This window comes from Cajanus cajan, chromosome 2 (genome assembly GCF_000230855.2).
Source record: "Cajanus cajan strain Asha chromosome 2, NIPB_CcT2T_4, whole genome shotgun sequence".
Classification (NCBI taxonomy): Eukaryota; Viridiplantae; Streptophyta; class Magnoliopsida; order Fabales; family Fabaceae; genus Cajanus; species Cajanus cajan.
Window position 1 is genome coordinate 74741510 of NC_138518.1, and position 18291 is coordinate 74759800.

Below are 18291 nucleotides of genomic sequence, written 5' to 3' on the forward strand. Positions count from 1 at the left end.
CCAATGAAACCATGAACGTGAACGTCTAAATCCTTCCTACCCTCCCTCTGTCTCTACTCTCTAGTGAGTAGTGATTAGGCTATACTGCATTTGATTTTTACCCCTAATTGTGAGATTCTATAAATCTCCTCCACGTGCTCAAACGACCTAAGCAAGATTTTACCATTTTTCTACAATTCGTGCAACTGCAACCTCAACCTTCTCTCCAACACATTCATTCATAATTCTACAGTGATACTGACTACCAACTACAATACAAGAACAAAGTCTCAGCACACCAGGTGTGGTCGGCTACATGGATCACACAATGCTATTTGGCACGGTATAATACTCAATTAACAAATGCAATAACATGAATATTGAAGGTAAGAAGACACGATACATTACATTCTATGAGCTTTAACATAAATGCTCCCACCGGAACCTCCTCCACCCTTGATCCCACCATCCCCACCATTGGCCAAAAGATCCCCAGACACATCAATGGAATCAACAACTACAAACTTAATCCTCCCACCCCCTTCCCCACCATATTTCTCCTCCTTACTAGTCGTCCCACCCTTACTCCCATAACTCCACGGCTTATCCAGCGACGACCACGAGTACGCATCCCCACCCCACACATCATCCGGCAGCTTCGTATTATCCGAAACACACGTGGCACCTCGCCCGCCGTGTCCACCGCCCGCCCCCTGCGTCCCCGACGGCGTCCCGCTCGTCTGCGCCGGCGGCGCCCCCGCCAACCCGGTCACGTTTATCACGGAACCTTCATACAAGGTCGCGTTGCGCGCCGCCACCAGCACGGTCCCCGCAACTATCACGGCGCCACTCTGCAAACTAAATTCGTTACTGACGTTAATCAAAATCACGCAGCCCGACACGGCGCAACTCAAATTGGCGCCGGGAAGAATGTTCAATGTTCCGTTCCCTTCTATGTACACATCAGCGGTGAAAACTAGAGTGGAATTGAGATCGCAGGTGTCGGCCAGGGAGCCAGTGGCATTGAGACCGTCCTGGCACGTGAGCGAGGGCGGGTGAGGCAGAGGCGGCGGCGGCGGCGGCGAGGGAGGCGTGTAGTCGCCGTAGAGCGAATCGACGATGGAGAAATCATGGTGCGAAGCGAGAGAGAGTGTGAAGTATAGTATGGAAAGGGTGGTTAGGTATGAAAGGGTTTTGTGAAGAGTGTGAGCCATTAAAAAGGAGGCAAACTCATCACACACTATAGAGGTATTGCGATTGTAAATGGAATATAGGGTTTGGGGTTTTGGGAAAGGGGAAACTTAGCGCTGAAGAAGAAAAATATAGTTGCGTTTTATAATTAAATAAATAAATGTTGAAGAGGAAGTTATGTTATGTTAGCGCAGAAAATAAAAAGCAACAAACAACACTGCAGTGACTAACGCACAAGAATTTGGATCCTTTCCTCCAAATTTCTCTCTCCAGCCTCTCCCAGAGTCTGAACTCTGAACTCTGAACTCTGAACAGGTGGCTACTACGCTACGGTCCGCACGTGTGCCACGTCCACTTCATTCTTTCTCTTCTCTTCTCTCTTTCTTCTTTCACAAGTTTTCACACTCAGAGTCAACCCACAAATTCTGTAAATTCAATGCTTGTCGCTTCACTTAGAATCTTTTTTTTTAATGTATTGGAAAATAATATTGGGAGACATAAAACTCTATTCTAGTAAAAAAGAGATCAAATATGAATAAAAATATGTGTTTTTAATATCTCTTAATTATAAAAAAAAATTAAGTACTTAATGTTTATTAACATTTACACGTGATAGACAAACTAATATTATAAATGCATAAATTATTTTTTAATAAAAGTTTGCACTTTTGTGATTATTAAATTACATGTTCAACATCCAATACATTTGACCGTTCAATGATGATATAATTTTTTAAAAACTGACAAATATAAAATTAAATTTATTGTTGTGTATATTTAATAATAAATAAATAATTAACAGTTATTTTCGTCAATTACTAATACTTAAACAGTAATTAATGATTATATTTTATAAAATAAGACTTAAATAAAAGTGATAATAATTGGATAAATGTCATGTGCATTTTAAAATTTAAAAACCTGGAAGTGGAACACAATGAGTAGACGAGGCGTATGCAGCAAGATGTTATATTGTTTCACTTTCACGTCTTATTTCACAAACTAGGGATTAGGCTACGAAATTTCTTCTAACACAACTTGCAAAAGGGATTCCGTATTCAACTATCCTTATTCTAGTTATAGTTTTTTTTTTTTTCTTGTTTTCTTTTACAAAAAAGTTTATATTAAAATAATATTTATCTCTTCTCAAATGAGAGATGTATTTTAAAGAATAAAATAACTCAGAATTATTAATTAAAAAATCAACAATAAAAAATTGTCATAAAATTAAATTTATATTAAATAAAACTTAAAAATTATTGTGATATCAACTATTAATTTTTTTAATCAATAATTATAATGGTATAAATTTTTAATTTTAGAAGAGTCAAATCTATTAAAATAAGATATGATTCCATATCTACTAATCTTTTTAAAGATTTTTGTGGATATTATAATCACTTATTTCATTCTGATTAAAAAAAAAGGCTCTCGCCCTTTAACTCAAATCGTACGTTGACGACTAATTTACAATTTGAGAGACTTCCATAACCGTATTCAAATGTTTTTTCCGTTAAAAATTGTAGAGTAAGATTCATGATAATAAAAATAATAAAGATTTGATTATGATGGAAAAATATATTAATTATCTATTGATTATATTCCGGTGCCATTCTTGTCGTCGACTTGCACCAAGATCGACATCACAGCGTTGACCTTTATTAGTCGGTTGACCCATTTGGATTTCGTCACATATTCTTCATCATTGTAATGAAATGCCATTCATGTCACATGCATTATAGCGACTAAAAGATTTTAACCAAATATATTACGTTATTGTAAGATTCAAATATCTAATTTATTAATATTAAAAGAAGTGATTAATATAGTTTATAGTAATAATTTATTTTTTTTTTATTATTTTCTTAAAATTACTTTTATATTAATTTTTTTCTTAATCAATATTCATCTTTTTTTAACCTATTAAAGTTTATGTCCAATACTAGTTTCTCTCCTAATTAATATTATTCTCTCTTTCTTAACTAATAGTAATTAGGGTACATATTTTTTAAAAATTTATAGTTAATTTATATTACCATATTTAAATTAAGAATATTTTAGTTTAAAAATAATTAATACATAGAATATTATGAATTGAGTCATATATAAAGAAATAAACAATTATTTTAAATTAAGTTTTATAAATAAAAACAAATACAATATTGTATATAAAGTTGTCTTGCATACATGGATATAATTTTTGTTTTATGCTCTCCTATTACTCTCGCTAACTTGAGCATCAAGCATTTTTTAAGTGGTCACCATTAGAGACCTTTTAAGCACTAAGTTATTGTTTTCCTCCAATTTAATTTATTATATAAAAAAATTTGCTTCAATTGTTTTTCACGCCCACTTTAGTTCAAAGATTTAAACGAAGTTCAAACTTAAAATATTGTGTAAATCGCTCAAATTTTCTCACCACAATGAGTTAATTAATTAAATTAACCATTAAAATCATACTTATTATAAATTAGCGGGTATTTTATTTACCAAGTAAACTATGTAGCACTATTTTTGTAACAAAAATAAAGTAGCGGAACTAAAAATTTATTTACATTTTAAAGAGAAAGAGTAGCATGATCGTACTGCATCTTTCGGCTTCTTTTCAAATCATATTTTATCTCTTTTTGTCCCAATTTCACCATCGAAGCTTTAGCACCTATATGTTGAGCATTTAACACAAACATGAGTTCTTCTAACAAATTTATGCATTAAGTTGGAAAAACAGACAAATTTTAAACATTAAAATGCAACTAATAGGGAGTCTAACATAAATGTTTAAAGTGTAAATCTTAGGTTTAAGTAAAAATTAAAAAAAAAATTAAGAGAGAGAGAGAGAAAACGAAATCTAAATAAAATAAAATAAAAATAGTAATAGAGAAAAAGTGATTTGAAGGTATCTATAAAAACAAAATAGGTATAAAAAAAAATGTACATCAAACAAATATATAACAGTATAGACAATATAAGAAAACAAACTCCTTCCTATAACACATGCATGTCCCCATTTCAGTTTGAATTTTTGTTCTTTCCACACGTGTCAATCTCCTACCATCCATCCCTCCTCATATTTTTGTTCCTACAATCTTGAATTTCACGATTCAAAAATAAAAAACCAATCCCATGTTCGATTTACGTCTTCTTTCTAAAATTTCTGAATCGCTCCTCCTTCCACTCTTCTCACGATCAAATAGGTTTGGTTTTTTCTCCGCTCTATCCAAACAGAAATGTGGATATAAGATTTTTTTTTCGTGTAATTTATCATCTACATCTTTTTCTTTTTTTGTTCTCTAACTAAAGTTTCGCCTGCACCCTTGCTCATTCCTTTTCATTGCAGATTCAAGGGATGATTACGTAAAAACAATTATCTCAAGCATGTGAACAGGTTGACATAAGTGTTTTGAATGACTTTTATTGTTTGATATATTAATTTATTGTTTTATTTAAAGATATTCATGCTTTTATATTCATTTTTTTATCTTTTATTTATCATTATGTGGTATGAGGCATTGCAATTTGAACATATACTATGTCAAATATTATAGATTGCAATATATATACAAATAGTTGGTATACAGATTAAAAAAAAATCAATACTGGTATTAATACTGGGCAATTTAAACTTTCTTTTATTTTATAGAAGTTACATTGGTGTGAAGTCGCTAAACTTTGTGATAAGCATTTTCTTTCTACAAGCCTTGGTTGATTCCTTACATTAAAACATTGGAATAATTAAACCTAAAGAGAAATTGTGTAATACCTTAATAGTGTGTTTGGATAAAGAATTTTACAAATTCAAGGAATTTTAAATTCTTAGTATTTGAATTACTTTGATTTCAATTTCTATCATTCTTAAAATATTTTGTTTGGATGAGTCAATTCAAATTTTTTAAATTTTAAATTATTAAGTTGAATATGATAATTTGATTCCATCATAATAAAATTGATTTTAAAAATATATTTATATGTTGAAATTTTTAAATTAAATTTTATAAAAATAAATATTAATCCATTTTAAATATTTAATAATTTTAAAAATTAATATTAGATAATATTTAATAATTTTAAAAATTAATATAAGATAATATTTAATAATTTTAAAAATATTTTTGAATATCCAATAATTAAAAGAATGAAGAGATAAGATAAAATATATAGATGAAATAAGAAAAATAAATATGAGGAATTTCAAATTCTCCCACTTTTGAGAGAATTTGAAATTATACTATTTTAAGGAATTTCACAAATACTTGAATTTCAAATTCTTTGTAAATTCCTCATCCAAACAAAGCATTTCACTTCAAGGAATTTGAAATTCTTCAAATAAATGAATTACCCTATATAAATTCCTCATCCAAACACACTATAAAGGATGAGCATGGTCTGACTTTCCGATCAGAGATTGAGAGCTTTTGTGTCATATTTAAACTTTTCTACTATATATGTGAATAATACATATTGTTTAAGGAAGATCTAAATTTTCTGTGAATCAAATAAGATCCTTAAATCTTTTGTAGTTTGTTTTTCACTCCTGAAGATGTCCATAGAAATGATAAAGAAAGTGGAGATTTATTACTGATATATGATCAATTACATCAAATTGTGAAGCAACAGTCGAATCTACTTGGTATTTTTGCAGGTTCACTCCTAATGCTTTACATCAAGTTCCTCTCAATTACATTGTTTATATGCATAAGTGTACAAATCAAATTAGTATGAATATATGGTTAGATTTTTTTTATCATGCTGAGATGATAGATAACCCATTAATCATCGGTATTTTCTTAATAGATGACAATAGTTTCAGCTTATTTCACGCAACAACATCTTTAATATAACTGAATTTGATTGTTTCTCTTCTCAAGTACATCTTTTGAGCCATCACGTTTGGTATTCATAGGTTAATAACTTCCTTTCGAAAGGTTTTTCTTCGAGGTTCGATTGTTGTTGGTCAAGATTTGTATAGTTTTTAAGAAATGAAAAGCCTCTCATTGATAAGTCATGTATACCCACTTAAGGCATCGATGGAGAACAATGCTCCTAGTTTATATTATATTTATTTGGTTTTGAGTTTTGACACCCAAATATAACTTTCACAAGTTTATGCACCTATCGTGCCTACTTATTTTGCGTACATCCTGTCAATTGGTGTCACTTAGAGCATGCCTATTTATTTTACAAATAATAAAATCAGGACATTTTAAGATCTCCAATTGATATGATGAGTAGTAAAAGGAGAAAAAAATTAAATTTTTGGATACATAAGGTTAAAAGGTTCCATCAAAATTTACACAGAAAATTAAAGGGATAAAAGAAGGGATGAAAGAGATTTGATAGAAGGAAGAAGGTATAATAAGATTCCATTATTCTTCTATATGTAAAATTTTATCCATTATTTTAACTATTATTATTTGTTGTATCAATTATTAGATGAAAGAAACCTTAATATGCATATTCAAAAATGAAAGACAAATGTGTTGAAACTAAGATTTTCATTTTAATAAATAGGAGATATAATTTTTTTTATTGAATTAACTCATATTAGGTATAAAGTAATATCTTTAGTTGTAATTTTATGTCTAAAATAAAATATGGATCACGATTTTTAGTTAAAGAACACAAATATCAAATTATTTGTGTTAATAACTTTTGGTTGAAACCAATAAAATATACACTATATGGATGTGGTAAAAATGAGTAATATTTGTTAAGATCTCTATGGACCTTACATTCAACAATATATAAAAATGAGAGGAATTAATGTTAATCGCATTTCTTCTAAAATTCTCTTTATTATTAGATGAAATTTATTGAAAATCATAAATTTTATAGGTCATTCATCTTATCTCGTTTAATATTTTTTTTCTTGATTTAATAGTAAAACTCATCAAAATTTATAATTTTTTAACTAATAATATAAAGAAAATATTGGAGTGAGCTTCGCTAGCATTTTCCATAAAGACAAAAATAAATATGTTTTGGGCACATTATTATTTTATGAGGGATGTTTTTTGCATGTATTATGAATTTATAATTATTACATTATCTCTTTTACTTGCTTTCAAATTGGATTTAATTGCATGTACTTAATTATATCTCGTAAACAAATATCTTTCATTTTATTGAGTTAAACTATTATTATTTTATTTGATATAGAATTATAACTTCTTATCAATATTTAATATATAGAGACAAAACATAAAAAATAAAATTAATATTTTATAAAAGAGAAAGGATCTATTTATTCCTAAAGTAAATCTACCTAAACTTACTCCATCAAATTTTAATGATCAAACCATTAAATTTAAAGTTCTTAATCCATAAATCAAGTCTGCAAATTTTAAAAAAATTTGATACTTTGTTTCATTAATATATTCATATCAACGTATAAAATGATTTTATGATTAATCACTAATTTGAGTTAATGAAACAAAGTGTTAAATGATTTTTAATTTTTTTAAATATTTGTAAATTTGATTTATATATCAAAAAATTTTAATTCAACAATTGAATCGTTAAGATTTGACGTAGACTTACTCCTAAAATAAATAAATATCTTCTCTTTATAAAATTTGTAAAGTACCTTATAAAAAAATCATCATTTGAGACGGTTAATTTTAATAATTTTTTTACTCAATAAATTGTAACGAAACATTTAATAAAAAAGTATGTTTTAAATGAACATTTATTATTATGCATTGAAGATATGATAATGAGTTTAAATAGTGTTATTAATGAATACTTGAATTCATGTATTCATTTATTGGCTATAATATTTATCATTTATAATTAAGTGCAGTGTACTGTTGGATTTTTTTATATAGGCAAGCGCACCCAAGTCTATGTAGTATAATTTAAAGGTTGTCGAACCTCAGGGACTTGTGAGATAAGCTATGATTTCTATTATACTAATTGATGCTTACGAATGTAAAATTTGATAATTACACATGTTCAAGGTTGATATGGATGATTGGTTAAATTCAAGTAGCCAAAGATAATTTAACTTGTAGAAAAATAGTTATAAGAAACAGTTGGGATTAGACTTCATCAATCTCCCTCCTATGCGTTCCTATTGATTCTTTCTAAAAATTCTATTACTCATTGCCATTGAGTTCTCTAAATTCATTCAGACTCAATCCCTTGGCATAAGAAATTCTAAGATATTTAATTCAATGAATGATTCATCACTTCATTCAATTAAATATCCTGCTTTAAGAATCAGAACTTGTAGCAACCATTAATTTCAAGACCATCCCTGGCTCTCAAAACTAATGGGTGATTCATTCCAAATCTAGAGTTAGAAAACGTTTCCCAACCAAATTCTAAACTCAAAATCAGAGATAAGTGATCAGTTTATCAAAACATTAAGAACGGAAACAAATTACTGACATAGAGTAATAGATGATATATATATATATGAATCAAAGAGGAATACAAAGGAGTTTGACGATTACGTCAATCCCAACCCTAGAGCTTAACTCTCCATAATACAAGAAATCACCCAATAACAAGATGAAAGGTGGAAGAAGAAAGAAATCCTTCGAAGAATCGCGTCCCCACGAGCTCCAAAAGTGTTCTGTTTCTTCCCTCCTCTGTTTTCTCCTCGTACAGCTCAAGATGATCCCCTTTTCTCTCTCCTCTGCCCTTATATATGTGATAAAATTAAAACAGAGTGAATAGGAAAGAGACAAATCCTCTCAGCGCCTTGAAACTAGGGATGACAACGGGGCGGGGCGAGTACGGGTTTCATGATACCCGTCCCCGTCCCCGCGAGCCAAACTCATCCCCGTCCCCGTACCCGTACCCATCGGGCAGTGACGGATCCAGAAATTTTAGATAGTGGGTGCAATACTTATTATATATATATATATATATATATATATATATATATATATATATATATATATATATAGTATTAAAAATTTTATGTATAACTTTGGAAGGCATAAATATATCATAATTATTTTTTACAAGCTTTTATATCTATGATTACAATTAAAGATGAAAATAAATTAGGTCAGACTAGATTTTATTATAATTTAGTATGTTTGAACTTAACTTTCTTTAAAAATATATATCCTAAGTATAACTTATTTATCTATCATAGACATCTTTTAAATGTTTGGGTAGAATTACAATCCTAAAAACCTACTTTATAATAATTTAATATTATTAAAAATATAAAAATAAATATGTTAAATTTTATAAAAATCAAGTTTAATTTATTTATGATATAAACATATTTTTAATATCTAACATATATTTTTAGGTGATAATTTATTTTAAAATATATTTTATAATAACAATTTTAAATAAAACATAAATCTTTCAAATTTTCTTATTTTGATATTTTTAATCAACGTATATAATAAATAAAAAACACAAAAGATAAATATGCATATTGTAAATTTTATTTTACCAAAAATTGATTTTTTAATATTATATTAAATATGTGAGTATTAATATATATATATATATATATATATCACAATTAATTTTTTAAAAAAATTGATTCGTTATTAAGAAATATTCTTTGAATTAATCTCCTTTAAAAGTTTGACAAACATCAAATAAATAAATATTTTCTCTGAATCTATATTTTATACATATGATAATTTAAAAAATATATTTATTTTATTAGAATATAATTTTTATTTTTTAAAATATATTATTTTTTAAATAAAAAATTAATTATGTCTCAAATAGTAGTGGGGGCAAGTGCCCCCACCCTCCCAAACGTGTATCCGTCACTGCCGTCGGGTATGTGATTTTCATCCTCATCTCCGTCCCCGTCGGGTATCGGGTATACCCGTACCCGTCAAAATTTTTATTTTTTATTTTTTTTTAAATATAATATTTTTAAATTATTTTTTTAATTATATTATAATTATAATTAGGTTATTTCTTTATCTCATATTATAATAAATAATCACACATAAAAAAATATTAAAATTCTTTAATAAAATTAAATTAAAAGTGGGTATTAAATTAAAAATGGGAACGGGGACGAGTATGGGTACGGGTACGGGGCGGGTAAGTACATACACGTACCCGTACCCGTACCCGATTTAATATATCGGGTTTTACTCGTACCCGTACCCGTACCCGGTCAAACCGGGTATTCCCCGTCAAAGTCAGGACGGGTTCGAGTATTACTTGCGGGTACGGGTATATTTGTCATCCCTACTTGAAACGGTTGAGCGGTTTGAAGAATCCTTCACCATGAAGTAACCTAAAGGGCTGAGCCCCTTGGATCCGCTGAGCGCCTTGGGAGTACTTCACTGCTAAGCATTCAAAAGGGCTGGGCGCCTCAGATCCGCTGAGCGCCTTGCAGGCAGAAAGCATCCTTTTCCTGGACCAAATCCGCTGAGCGGATGGTAGTGGCCGAGCGCCTTGGAGGCAGAGAACACTCCTTCTCTTCCAGGCCAAATCTGCTGGGCGCCTCTGAATGGCTGACCGCCTTCAGTTTGGGAGGCTCTCTGGCTTGATTCCGCTGAGCGCTTTAGAATGGCTGAGCCATTCTTCTCCAGGTTTCAAAACCTACAAAATAAGCACCAAATTGGATCAAAAGTTTCCTATTCCCTGTACTAACATTAATCAAAAGTACCTCTTTGATTATAAGCATATATAGCTCAAAATAATATCAATATGTACACAAAGTGTGCTAGATAAGTGTCTCAAATGAATATTTAATCAGACTAAGTAGACACTTATTATGTACACGTTTTATACTATTTAAAAAAAAATTGGACCTAGGTTCAATTTTTATTGCGATCATCTTGGTAATCTTTCCTATTTTAAAAAAAATACTATTTAAAAAATTATTAATATGGTATTTTATGTATCTTAAATAATAATAATAATAATAAATATTTATATTTTCAAAAGATTAATAGCCAGAATATAAAATACAAATAATAAATAGAGTATTTTTTTAATAATTAATGATCACATTTATCTTCTTTTTTATTATATAAAATAAGAATCTTTGACACATTTTTTCTGTCTAAAATAGAAATACATTAGAACTTTTTCTAATTTTTTGAAAATATTATTTTTTAGTTTTATTTTATTTCTAATAATCATATTAATTAATGAGATGTTTAATAGAACTTACGGGATTTTAAATGCTCATTATTAATAACTTCGTCTTTAATTATATATAAAACTCTTCAGAATAATTTACACTTCTAAGAAATTTGATTAATCTTATAAAAAAATTGATTAATTTAATTAATGAAATTAAATTTATTAATAATTGAAATTGTTTTCAAAATAGCCATATTAGCTTTAATATTAATCATTTATTTTTTTTATTTAATTATTATAAACTTATTTATTATTAAATTTAGATATACTTTCTTTTATCCTTATTAAATGACATTTATAATAGAATTATACCTCCTAATATGAGTAGTTATTTTAATTGATTTTATAAAAAAAAATTATAAGATATCAATTTTATTTTTCTTACTTATCACTAAATTGTTATATAATATATAAATATTACAACAGATCAAAATTTATGCACTAGTACCAATAAAATTTGAATAGTTTAAGAAGTAAAAAAGAGAAAATTTATTTATTAAATTATTCTCTTCTCATTATTCAACAAAAAAAAAACATATTTTCACAACCTTTAATAAAGGTAAGAGATGAAAATTAAATTAATACTTTATAGAAATTTTTAAGTGCCTTATAAAAGTATCATAATTTTCTTGTAAATTGTGTTTTATAGAAAACTTTTACGTTATTTTCTCTTGAGGACTCCAAACTTCCAAATTCCCTGGCAAGGACATTTCATACAACTATATATACCCTCTTGTCAAACAATTGAGACCACCACACCCTTTCATTGTCATTTATTTTCTTCTTTGCCTTATTGGTGTTTCAGTGCTGAGAAAATGACCATCCTCATTGAGCAACCTTCCCTTGGTATCATTGCTTTTTTTTTTTTTGCTTGTTTTTATCTTGGTTCCTAGTAATGTTCCATGGTCACTCACATTATTACATGCTTTCAGCAGAGTCACTAGTTGAAGAGAAGAACATGCATACTAAAGAATCCAATGTGCTTGTATTGGATGGTGGATTCATGACTCCAGAAATCAATGCATTTGGCCAGTCCTTCAGGTTCCAATTGCATTTTTTATTTTTTAATTTCAAGTAGTTTAAAGCCATCATTTTTTTTAATGAAATTAATATTGGGGCAATGAAAATAATTGTCACAGAAATTATGACGTTGAAAGTGAGAGGCAAAAGGGTGTGGAGGAATTTTATAGGTTGCAACACATCAACCAGACATATGACTTTGTAAGCAATGTTAATGTTAATTTCTTTTCAACAAATATGTGTCTATAGTTGGATTTCAAATGAAATGCTGATGGAAATCCAATTTGCTAAATGCTAACAATTAATGTAGGTGAAGAGAATGAGAAAGGAATATGAGAAATTGGACAAAGCTGAAATGAGCATATGGGAGTGTTGTGAACTGCTGAATGAAGTGGTGGATGAGAGTGATCCTGATCTGGATGAACCTCAAATTCAGCATTTGTTGCAATCTGCTGAGGCCATCAGAAAAGACTATCCTAATGAAGATTGGCTGCATTTGACTGCTTTAATCCATGGTATATACGTACATACATACCCTTTCAATTTTTTTTATTTTTTATTTTCTTATGTGTCAAATTGCTTGCCTAAAAGATTATCTGAACTTGCTGGAGATTTCATATCGACTAAAGATATGTCTAAATTAATGTATATAAGAGAAAAACAATCTTATCTTATAAATCAATTTTGAAGAGGCCTTTTTATGCTTTGGATATTTGGATGCCGGTGTATATCAAAATATAGCAGCACCAACGTGGATATCATAATCTTGTTTGCTTGTTTTAGATCTTGGAAAGATTCTTCTCCTTCCTAGCTTTGGTGAGCTTCCTCAATGGGCTGTTGTTGGTGAGAACTTAATCCTTAGCTACATAAGTTTAATTTTTTTTCTTGCTTCCAATTTGTTTTAAGTTTGAATCCAGCAATTTAATTGAATTGTTAATGGGATATTTGCAGGAGATACATTTCCTCTGGGTTGCGCCTTTGATGAGTCCAATATTCACCATAAGGTAATTAGTTTCTTCAAAGAAACCTGTTAATGACAATAATTTGAATCTTAAATTAATAATTGGCCTAATTTCATTCCTGATGCAGTATTTCAAGGAGAACCCTGATTACAATCGCGCTGCATATAATACCAAGAATGGAATCTACACCGAAGGATGTGGACTAGAAAACGTAGCTATGTCATGGGGACATGATGATTATATGTATATGGTGAGTATGGATATATAGTTCATGATGCAGATGTTCTAAATTTTATACATATATTTTTATTATAGCACTTTATTTGAGATGTAATATATGATGCATTTGAATATGCAGGTTGCTAAGAAAAATGACACCACTTTGCCATCTGCAGGGTTGTTCATCATCAGATATCACTCTTTCTATCGTAAGAATTTTCATCATATATGTGTTTTTCTTAATTATAAACTTTGTTGAATGTTGAGAAGAAGGTTCTCTGTGTTCATTGTCTCGCAAATATAATGACTGCAACATATAATTTTGCAGCTTTGCACAAGGAAGGTGCATACACTCACTTGATGAATGAAGAAGATGTTGAGAATTTGAAGTGGCTCAAAGTATTCAAGTATGTTTCTGTTTTAACTTGGCTAGATTTGTTTATTTGTGCACGTCTTTTGCTTTGTCTCACATAATCTATAAACTATAATACAATCTTGTGCAGCAAATATGATCTCTACAGCAAGAGCAAAGTTCTAATTGATGTTGAGAAAGTTAAGCCATACTATGTGTCACTCATTGAGAAGGTGAGAGTAAAAATTGGGATCATCTTGATGATTTGGTCAATTTATTATTTATTTTATTTTATGTACTCATTGTTTTCAATGTGTGATTCTTTTTTTCTTTTTGGCCATTTGCAGTATTTCCCTGCGAAGCTTAAGTGGTGAACCATTTGAAGTCAAGGGCTTGAGAACATTGATTTTTAATAATTATATATGGCGAGCGAGTGATTTACCAAATTATGTTTTTTCTTTTTCCCCTTTTATGCAAGGATTCAGTTTGCATTCACTTGCAAATTAATTGCTATTATAAATTTTATATCCAGTTATAAAATAAATAAATGATTTCATATAATTCGCATACCTTATAAGTTATAATGTTCAAGTGATCCATTCTACAGGATACCAAATGGATAACAAATGCATTCACATTTCAAAGAGGAATTGGGGTGAAGAATACAATTAGCATGACTCTTCTAGTATACAAATTATATTCCTTAACCATTCTTTTCTCAATTCTTTTAGGCGAGAGTGCATTAAGAAATTTGCACAACATTGACCATTCACTTTGTGTATCAAAATCTGCATTTTGCACACAGAGGCATTGACACAAAAAGATTTTGTAAACTTTTACATCTATGGCAGAAAAATATATCTCAGCGTCGATTTTCAAGTGGTTAAATTGAAATATTTTAGTGAGCTATTTTTCTTTGTTTTCTTTAACAGGTCGACTACTTATATTTCAATCATGCATATTTAATTACAATATAAGCATTATTTTCTTAAAACAAAATGTAACTCAACAATTATTTTCTAATTAGTATTAACCAGTATGTTTACTCGTGTGATGCACATTATTTTATTTAATATATATTTTATATAATAATAAATATATTAAAAATAAATTATTTGTAAAGTATATTTTATTTATATTTTAAAATTATTATTATCTTTATTTTATAAAAATAGAAAAAGTTTATTATATAACATTTATAAATTAATGTACACAATAATAAATTTAATTGCTTAGAAATAATTAATATATACAATTTGAAAAAATACAGATATATGTCATTGTAAAAACAAAAATATATATTTATTAATGTAATGGTCAATGCGACATTGGAAGAATATATTTAAATTTTGAAAATAATTATATTTATTTTATATATAATATATAAAATAATGATACATATATATTTTTTAAAAATTATAGATATTAAAAATAATCATTATATTTTAAAATAATAATATAATTTAACATATTATATTAATTATTAATTGCAATCCAAATATAAAATTTAAATATAATTAATGAAAAAATTATTAAATCATAAAATTATATTACAAATAATATTATTAATATATTACATTCTCATTAATAATAAGATATAAATATTTATGTTCATTAATTAATACATTCAACTTTCATTAAATATTATAATTTACGTTTCAAATTTTTAAAGACTTAATATTAAGATATCATTTAATATATTCTCATATTATAAATATTTATTTTTTTATGTAGGAGTTGTCAACAAAAGATAATATTAATATTGGATAAAAAATGATTTAAATATAAATTAATTGCGTGTGAAAATTAATTTTTATATTTTTAATAAAAAGATATATATTTAAATATAAATTAATACAAGATTAATTGAATGAAATGGCAATTAATTATTACATGATATTTTTGAAGTGTAAAGAAATTCATAAACCTCCATTTTGCACCAGATGCAAAAAGGTAAGTAAATAATTTAACCATAGTTGGAGGCTTATACCAAAAATGTCACTTCCCACCTTGATGAGCACCAAACTTAGCAAGGATATGAGCTGAAGTATTAGCTTCTCTAGGTACATGAGCTAAGAAGCATGATCCATAAGCATGCAAATCTGCAAGACAACTCTAGCATGATGATGAAAATTCAAATCCAAAAATCCCATGACCACATTAACCACATCAAGAGCATCACATTCACACATTATTACATCCCCAAGCGACCTCAAGGAAATTCCTAAGAGCTGACAATTATGCAAGAAAAGCATCACCTTAGCCTTCATTGGATGAAAAACCAGCCAACCATTCATCCTGTTGGTTGCGGACCAAACCACTAGTACCCATCTGGCCATTTCTAGTACAGCTACCATCTATATTCAATTTAAGAAAAGGAGGAGACCACTTAGGTTGGGAATGAGTTCCAAAAAATGCAACATTCCCTGCACAATCTAATTCTAAAACTCTAATCCAAATGGCATTAAGATCTAAGTTGATTTGTTGGAAGAGCAGCACTAAATGCAAGCCAGAGGAACATTTTGATCTTCTAGAAATTGATAGCTTCCAAAACATTTTCCATCTACCTCTATCTACTCCAATAACATTATCACATAACAGAAATTTATAAGCAGTGGCTGCAGTATATAAACAACTTTTATGATAGGCTATCTACTTTATTATAAGTAAGATAAGATACATTTAACAAAATATTCAAATCTAAATGCGTTAAAAAAATTTGTATATTTTTAATTTTTTTAAATTAAATAGCTTTAAACATAAAATAAAATATAAAATATTCATAAATTAAAAATTGTTATTTTTATTGCTTCTAATTAATAATAATTACATAGTATTTATTATTTTTATAACTGTTTTTTTAATTTAATTCATTCTCTTAATTTTTTATTAATATTAATATATATAACTACTAATTAATTATAATTTAAAATTATTGGTCCATGAATACTAGTTATAACCATATTATATATATTTTCATTATTAATGATACTAAAAAAATTGATTGTAATTATAATTTTATAAAAAAATGATCGAATTTTAGTTACTAAAAAAAATCTTTAATTGGTTTTGTCAAAAAGTAATTAACTGAAAAATAAAATTAAAAAATATAATTTATATGAGAATAAAAATAGAAAACAAAAAATAAATAACAAATAACACATACTAATAATTTCCATTTCCGATTCAACATTAACAAATTCTCTTTCTTTCATTTTCTTTGCAAAATTAACTATTTTGCATGTTTTCAATAGAAAATATAGACATGGCATGCATCAATATAAAATAATAACATCCCAACAACATTAACACTCCAAAATCTAACAACCATTTGCATCATACCCAATTATATATACATATATATATATATAAATATATATATATAAAAGGAATACAAAATGGGAGGATTAGGTCAAAACTCAAAAAACATAATTAACAAAACCTATAAAAATGAAAACCACAATGATTTCTAAAAACATCTTTATTAGAGAATCTAGGAAGAAAATCCTACCATTTATACATAGGCATATGGTGAAGCTCAACACCAACTAGCTTATCCACACAAGTATTTCCTTCTGGATAAATATGAGAGACAAAAAAATTATAATTGAACAAAGATGACGACAATGCAACCATCTAATAAATTCTTAATCAAATTTATAAATAGTATCATATATGCTTTAAGAATAATATAGTTTCCTAAAAAAATAGAATAATATTGATTCCAATCTATTTATTGTAATTAAATGTGCACGCCTAAAATATATTTAGGGAGTAATTTTTTTCTTCTTTGATAGTCAATTGGTTTGAAATACTGAGATGAAATATAACAAGTCAACCGACTAAAATAAAGAAGAAGAAAAAATATGTCAATATAACATCAATATTGTGCAATTTTTTTTAATGCAGAGATATATGTTGATGTTTTCATCTTTTAAATTATTGTTATTGTTGTTTAGATATTTTCTTGTGACTATAAAACTCTTCTTAACCTTTTTGTTGATTCATCATTTTCTAAGTTTAGGACATTTAGCCTTCATATGTTTAAATTTTTTACACTCATACTAGATAATCTCATTGTTTTCTTCCTTGAAAGATTTCTTAAACTTTTTGGACATGAGTGATATCTCATGCCTGTTGAGTCTTCAGAATTTTCCTTTGAGTCATTATGCTTAAATTCCAATTTTAGAATTTTGTTTTTATCCCTCTTTTTATTGGTTTTTCTAATCTTTAGAATAACAGAATCAATGACTTTCAAGTGATTCTTATTGTTTAATGGACTCCATGAATTTTCATGACTCCTAAGACTTTATTCAACATAAAATTTTTTAGTAACTCTTCTATATGATAGTGACCTTAAACCCCAAGACCTTTGAAAGATTTAAAGTTTATTGTTACTGATTTTTTTAATGTTGTGCAAATTTTTTAATGCATCCCCCTTAACAAAATTGAAAAGAAAAAGAAAATTTGTTTATAAAA

General features: G+C 27.9%; 3 protein-coding genes and 1 long non-coding RNA gene across 8 annotated transcripts in view; 2 read left to right on the plus strand and 2 right to left on the minus strand.

Moving 5' to 3' along the window:
• The window catches only part of LOC109799381 (uncharacterized), a 10852-nt gene extending 9353 nt beyond the window's left edge, over positions 1-1499 (minus strand). Inside the window, exon 1 of the mRNA XM_083069050.1 lies at positions 388-1499. Coding sequence (XP_082925176.1) covers positions 388-1193 — 806 coding nt within the window. The 5' untranslated portion in view covers positions 1194-1499. The remainder of the gene's footprint in view (positions 1-387) is intronic.
• Positions 1-6026, plus strand: part of LOC109799382 (AP-4 complex subunit sigma) — a 20125-nt gene extending 14099 nt beyond the window's left edge. The window contains exons 5-6 of one of the 2 annotated variants that reach the window (XR_014431792.1): positions 4508-4555; positions 5688-6026. The gene's annotated coding sequence lies outside the window, so the exon portion shown is untranslated. The remainder of the gene's footprint in view (positions 1-4507; positions 4556-5687) is intronic. The other variant, XR_003804208.2, reaches the window with a different exon arrangement.
• On the plus strand, positions 5700-14315 carry LOC109799646 (inositol oxygenase 4). Of its 4 annotated transcripts, none has more exons than XM_083069051.1 (12): positions 5700-5809; positions 12065-12105; positions 12192-12300; positions 12399-12480; positions 12590-12794; positions 13063-13122; positions 13231-13283; positions 13369-13491; positions 13600-13669; positions 13789-13867; positions 13964-14045; positions 14160-14315. In XM_083069051.1, the coding sequence occupies exons 2-12, from the start codon at positions 12075-12077 to the stop codon at positions 14184-14186; spliced, it is 921 nt and encodes a 306-aa protein (XP_082925177.1). In that variant the 5' UTR covers positions 5700-5809; positions 12065-12074; the 3' UTR covers positions 14187-14315. The 4 variants fall into 4 exon arrangements, with proteins under 4 accessions (XP_082925177.1, XP_082925178.1, XP_029127295.1 ...); XM_083069052.1 differs by having other exon boundaries at positions 12195-12300; XM_029271462.2 differs by lacking the exon at positions 12065-12105 and having other exon boundaries at positions 12195-12300.
• Positions 14316-14337: 22 nt separating this feature from the next.
• LOC145954552 (uncharacterized) lies at positions 14338-18240 on the minus strand. Its single transcript, XR_014431793.1, has 3 exons — positions 17324-18240; positions 16071-16169; positions 14338-15914 (listed from the first exon to the last, which is right to left on the minus strand). It is a non-coding gene; the product is annotated as an uncharacterized LOC145954552 (long non-coding RNA).
• Positions 18241-18291: the final 51 nt, after the last annotated feature.

What these genes read in the sequence shown, in the direction of transcription:
- LOC109799646 (XM_083069051.1), top strand. Translation starts at nt 12,075, where the DNA reads ATGACCATCCTCATTGAGCAACCTTCCCTTG. An exon ending in TTTGACTGCTTTAATCCATG is followed by an intron (nt 12,795 to 13,062) that starts GTATATACGTAC and finishes TGCTTGTTTTAG; the next exon opens with ATCTTGGAAAGATTCTTCTC. An exon ending in CAGATATCACTCTTTCTATC is followed by an intron (nt 13,670 to 13,788) that starts GTAAGAATTTTC and finishes ATAATTTTGCAG; the next exon opens with CTTTGCACAAGGAAGGTGCA.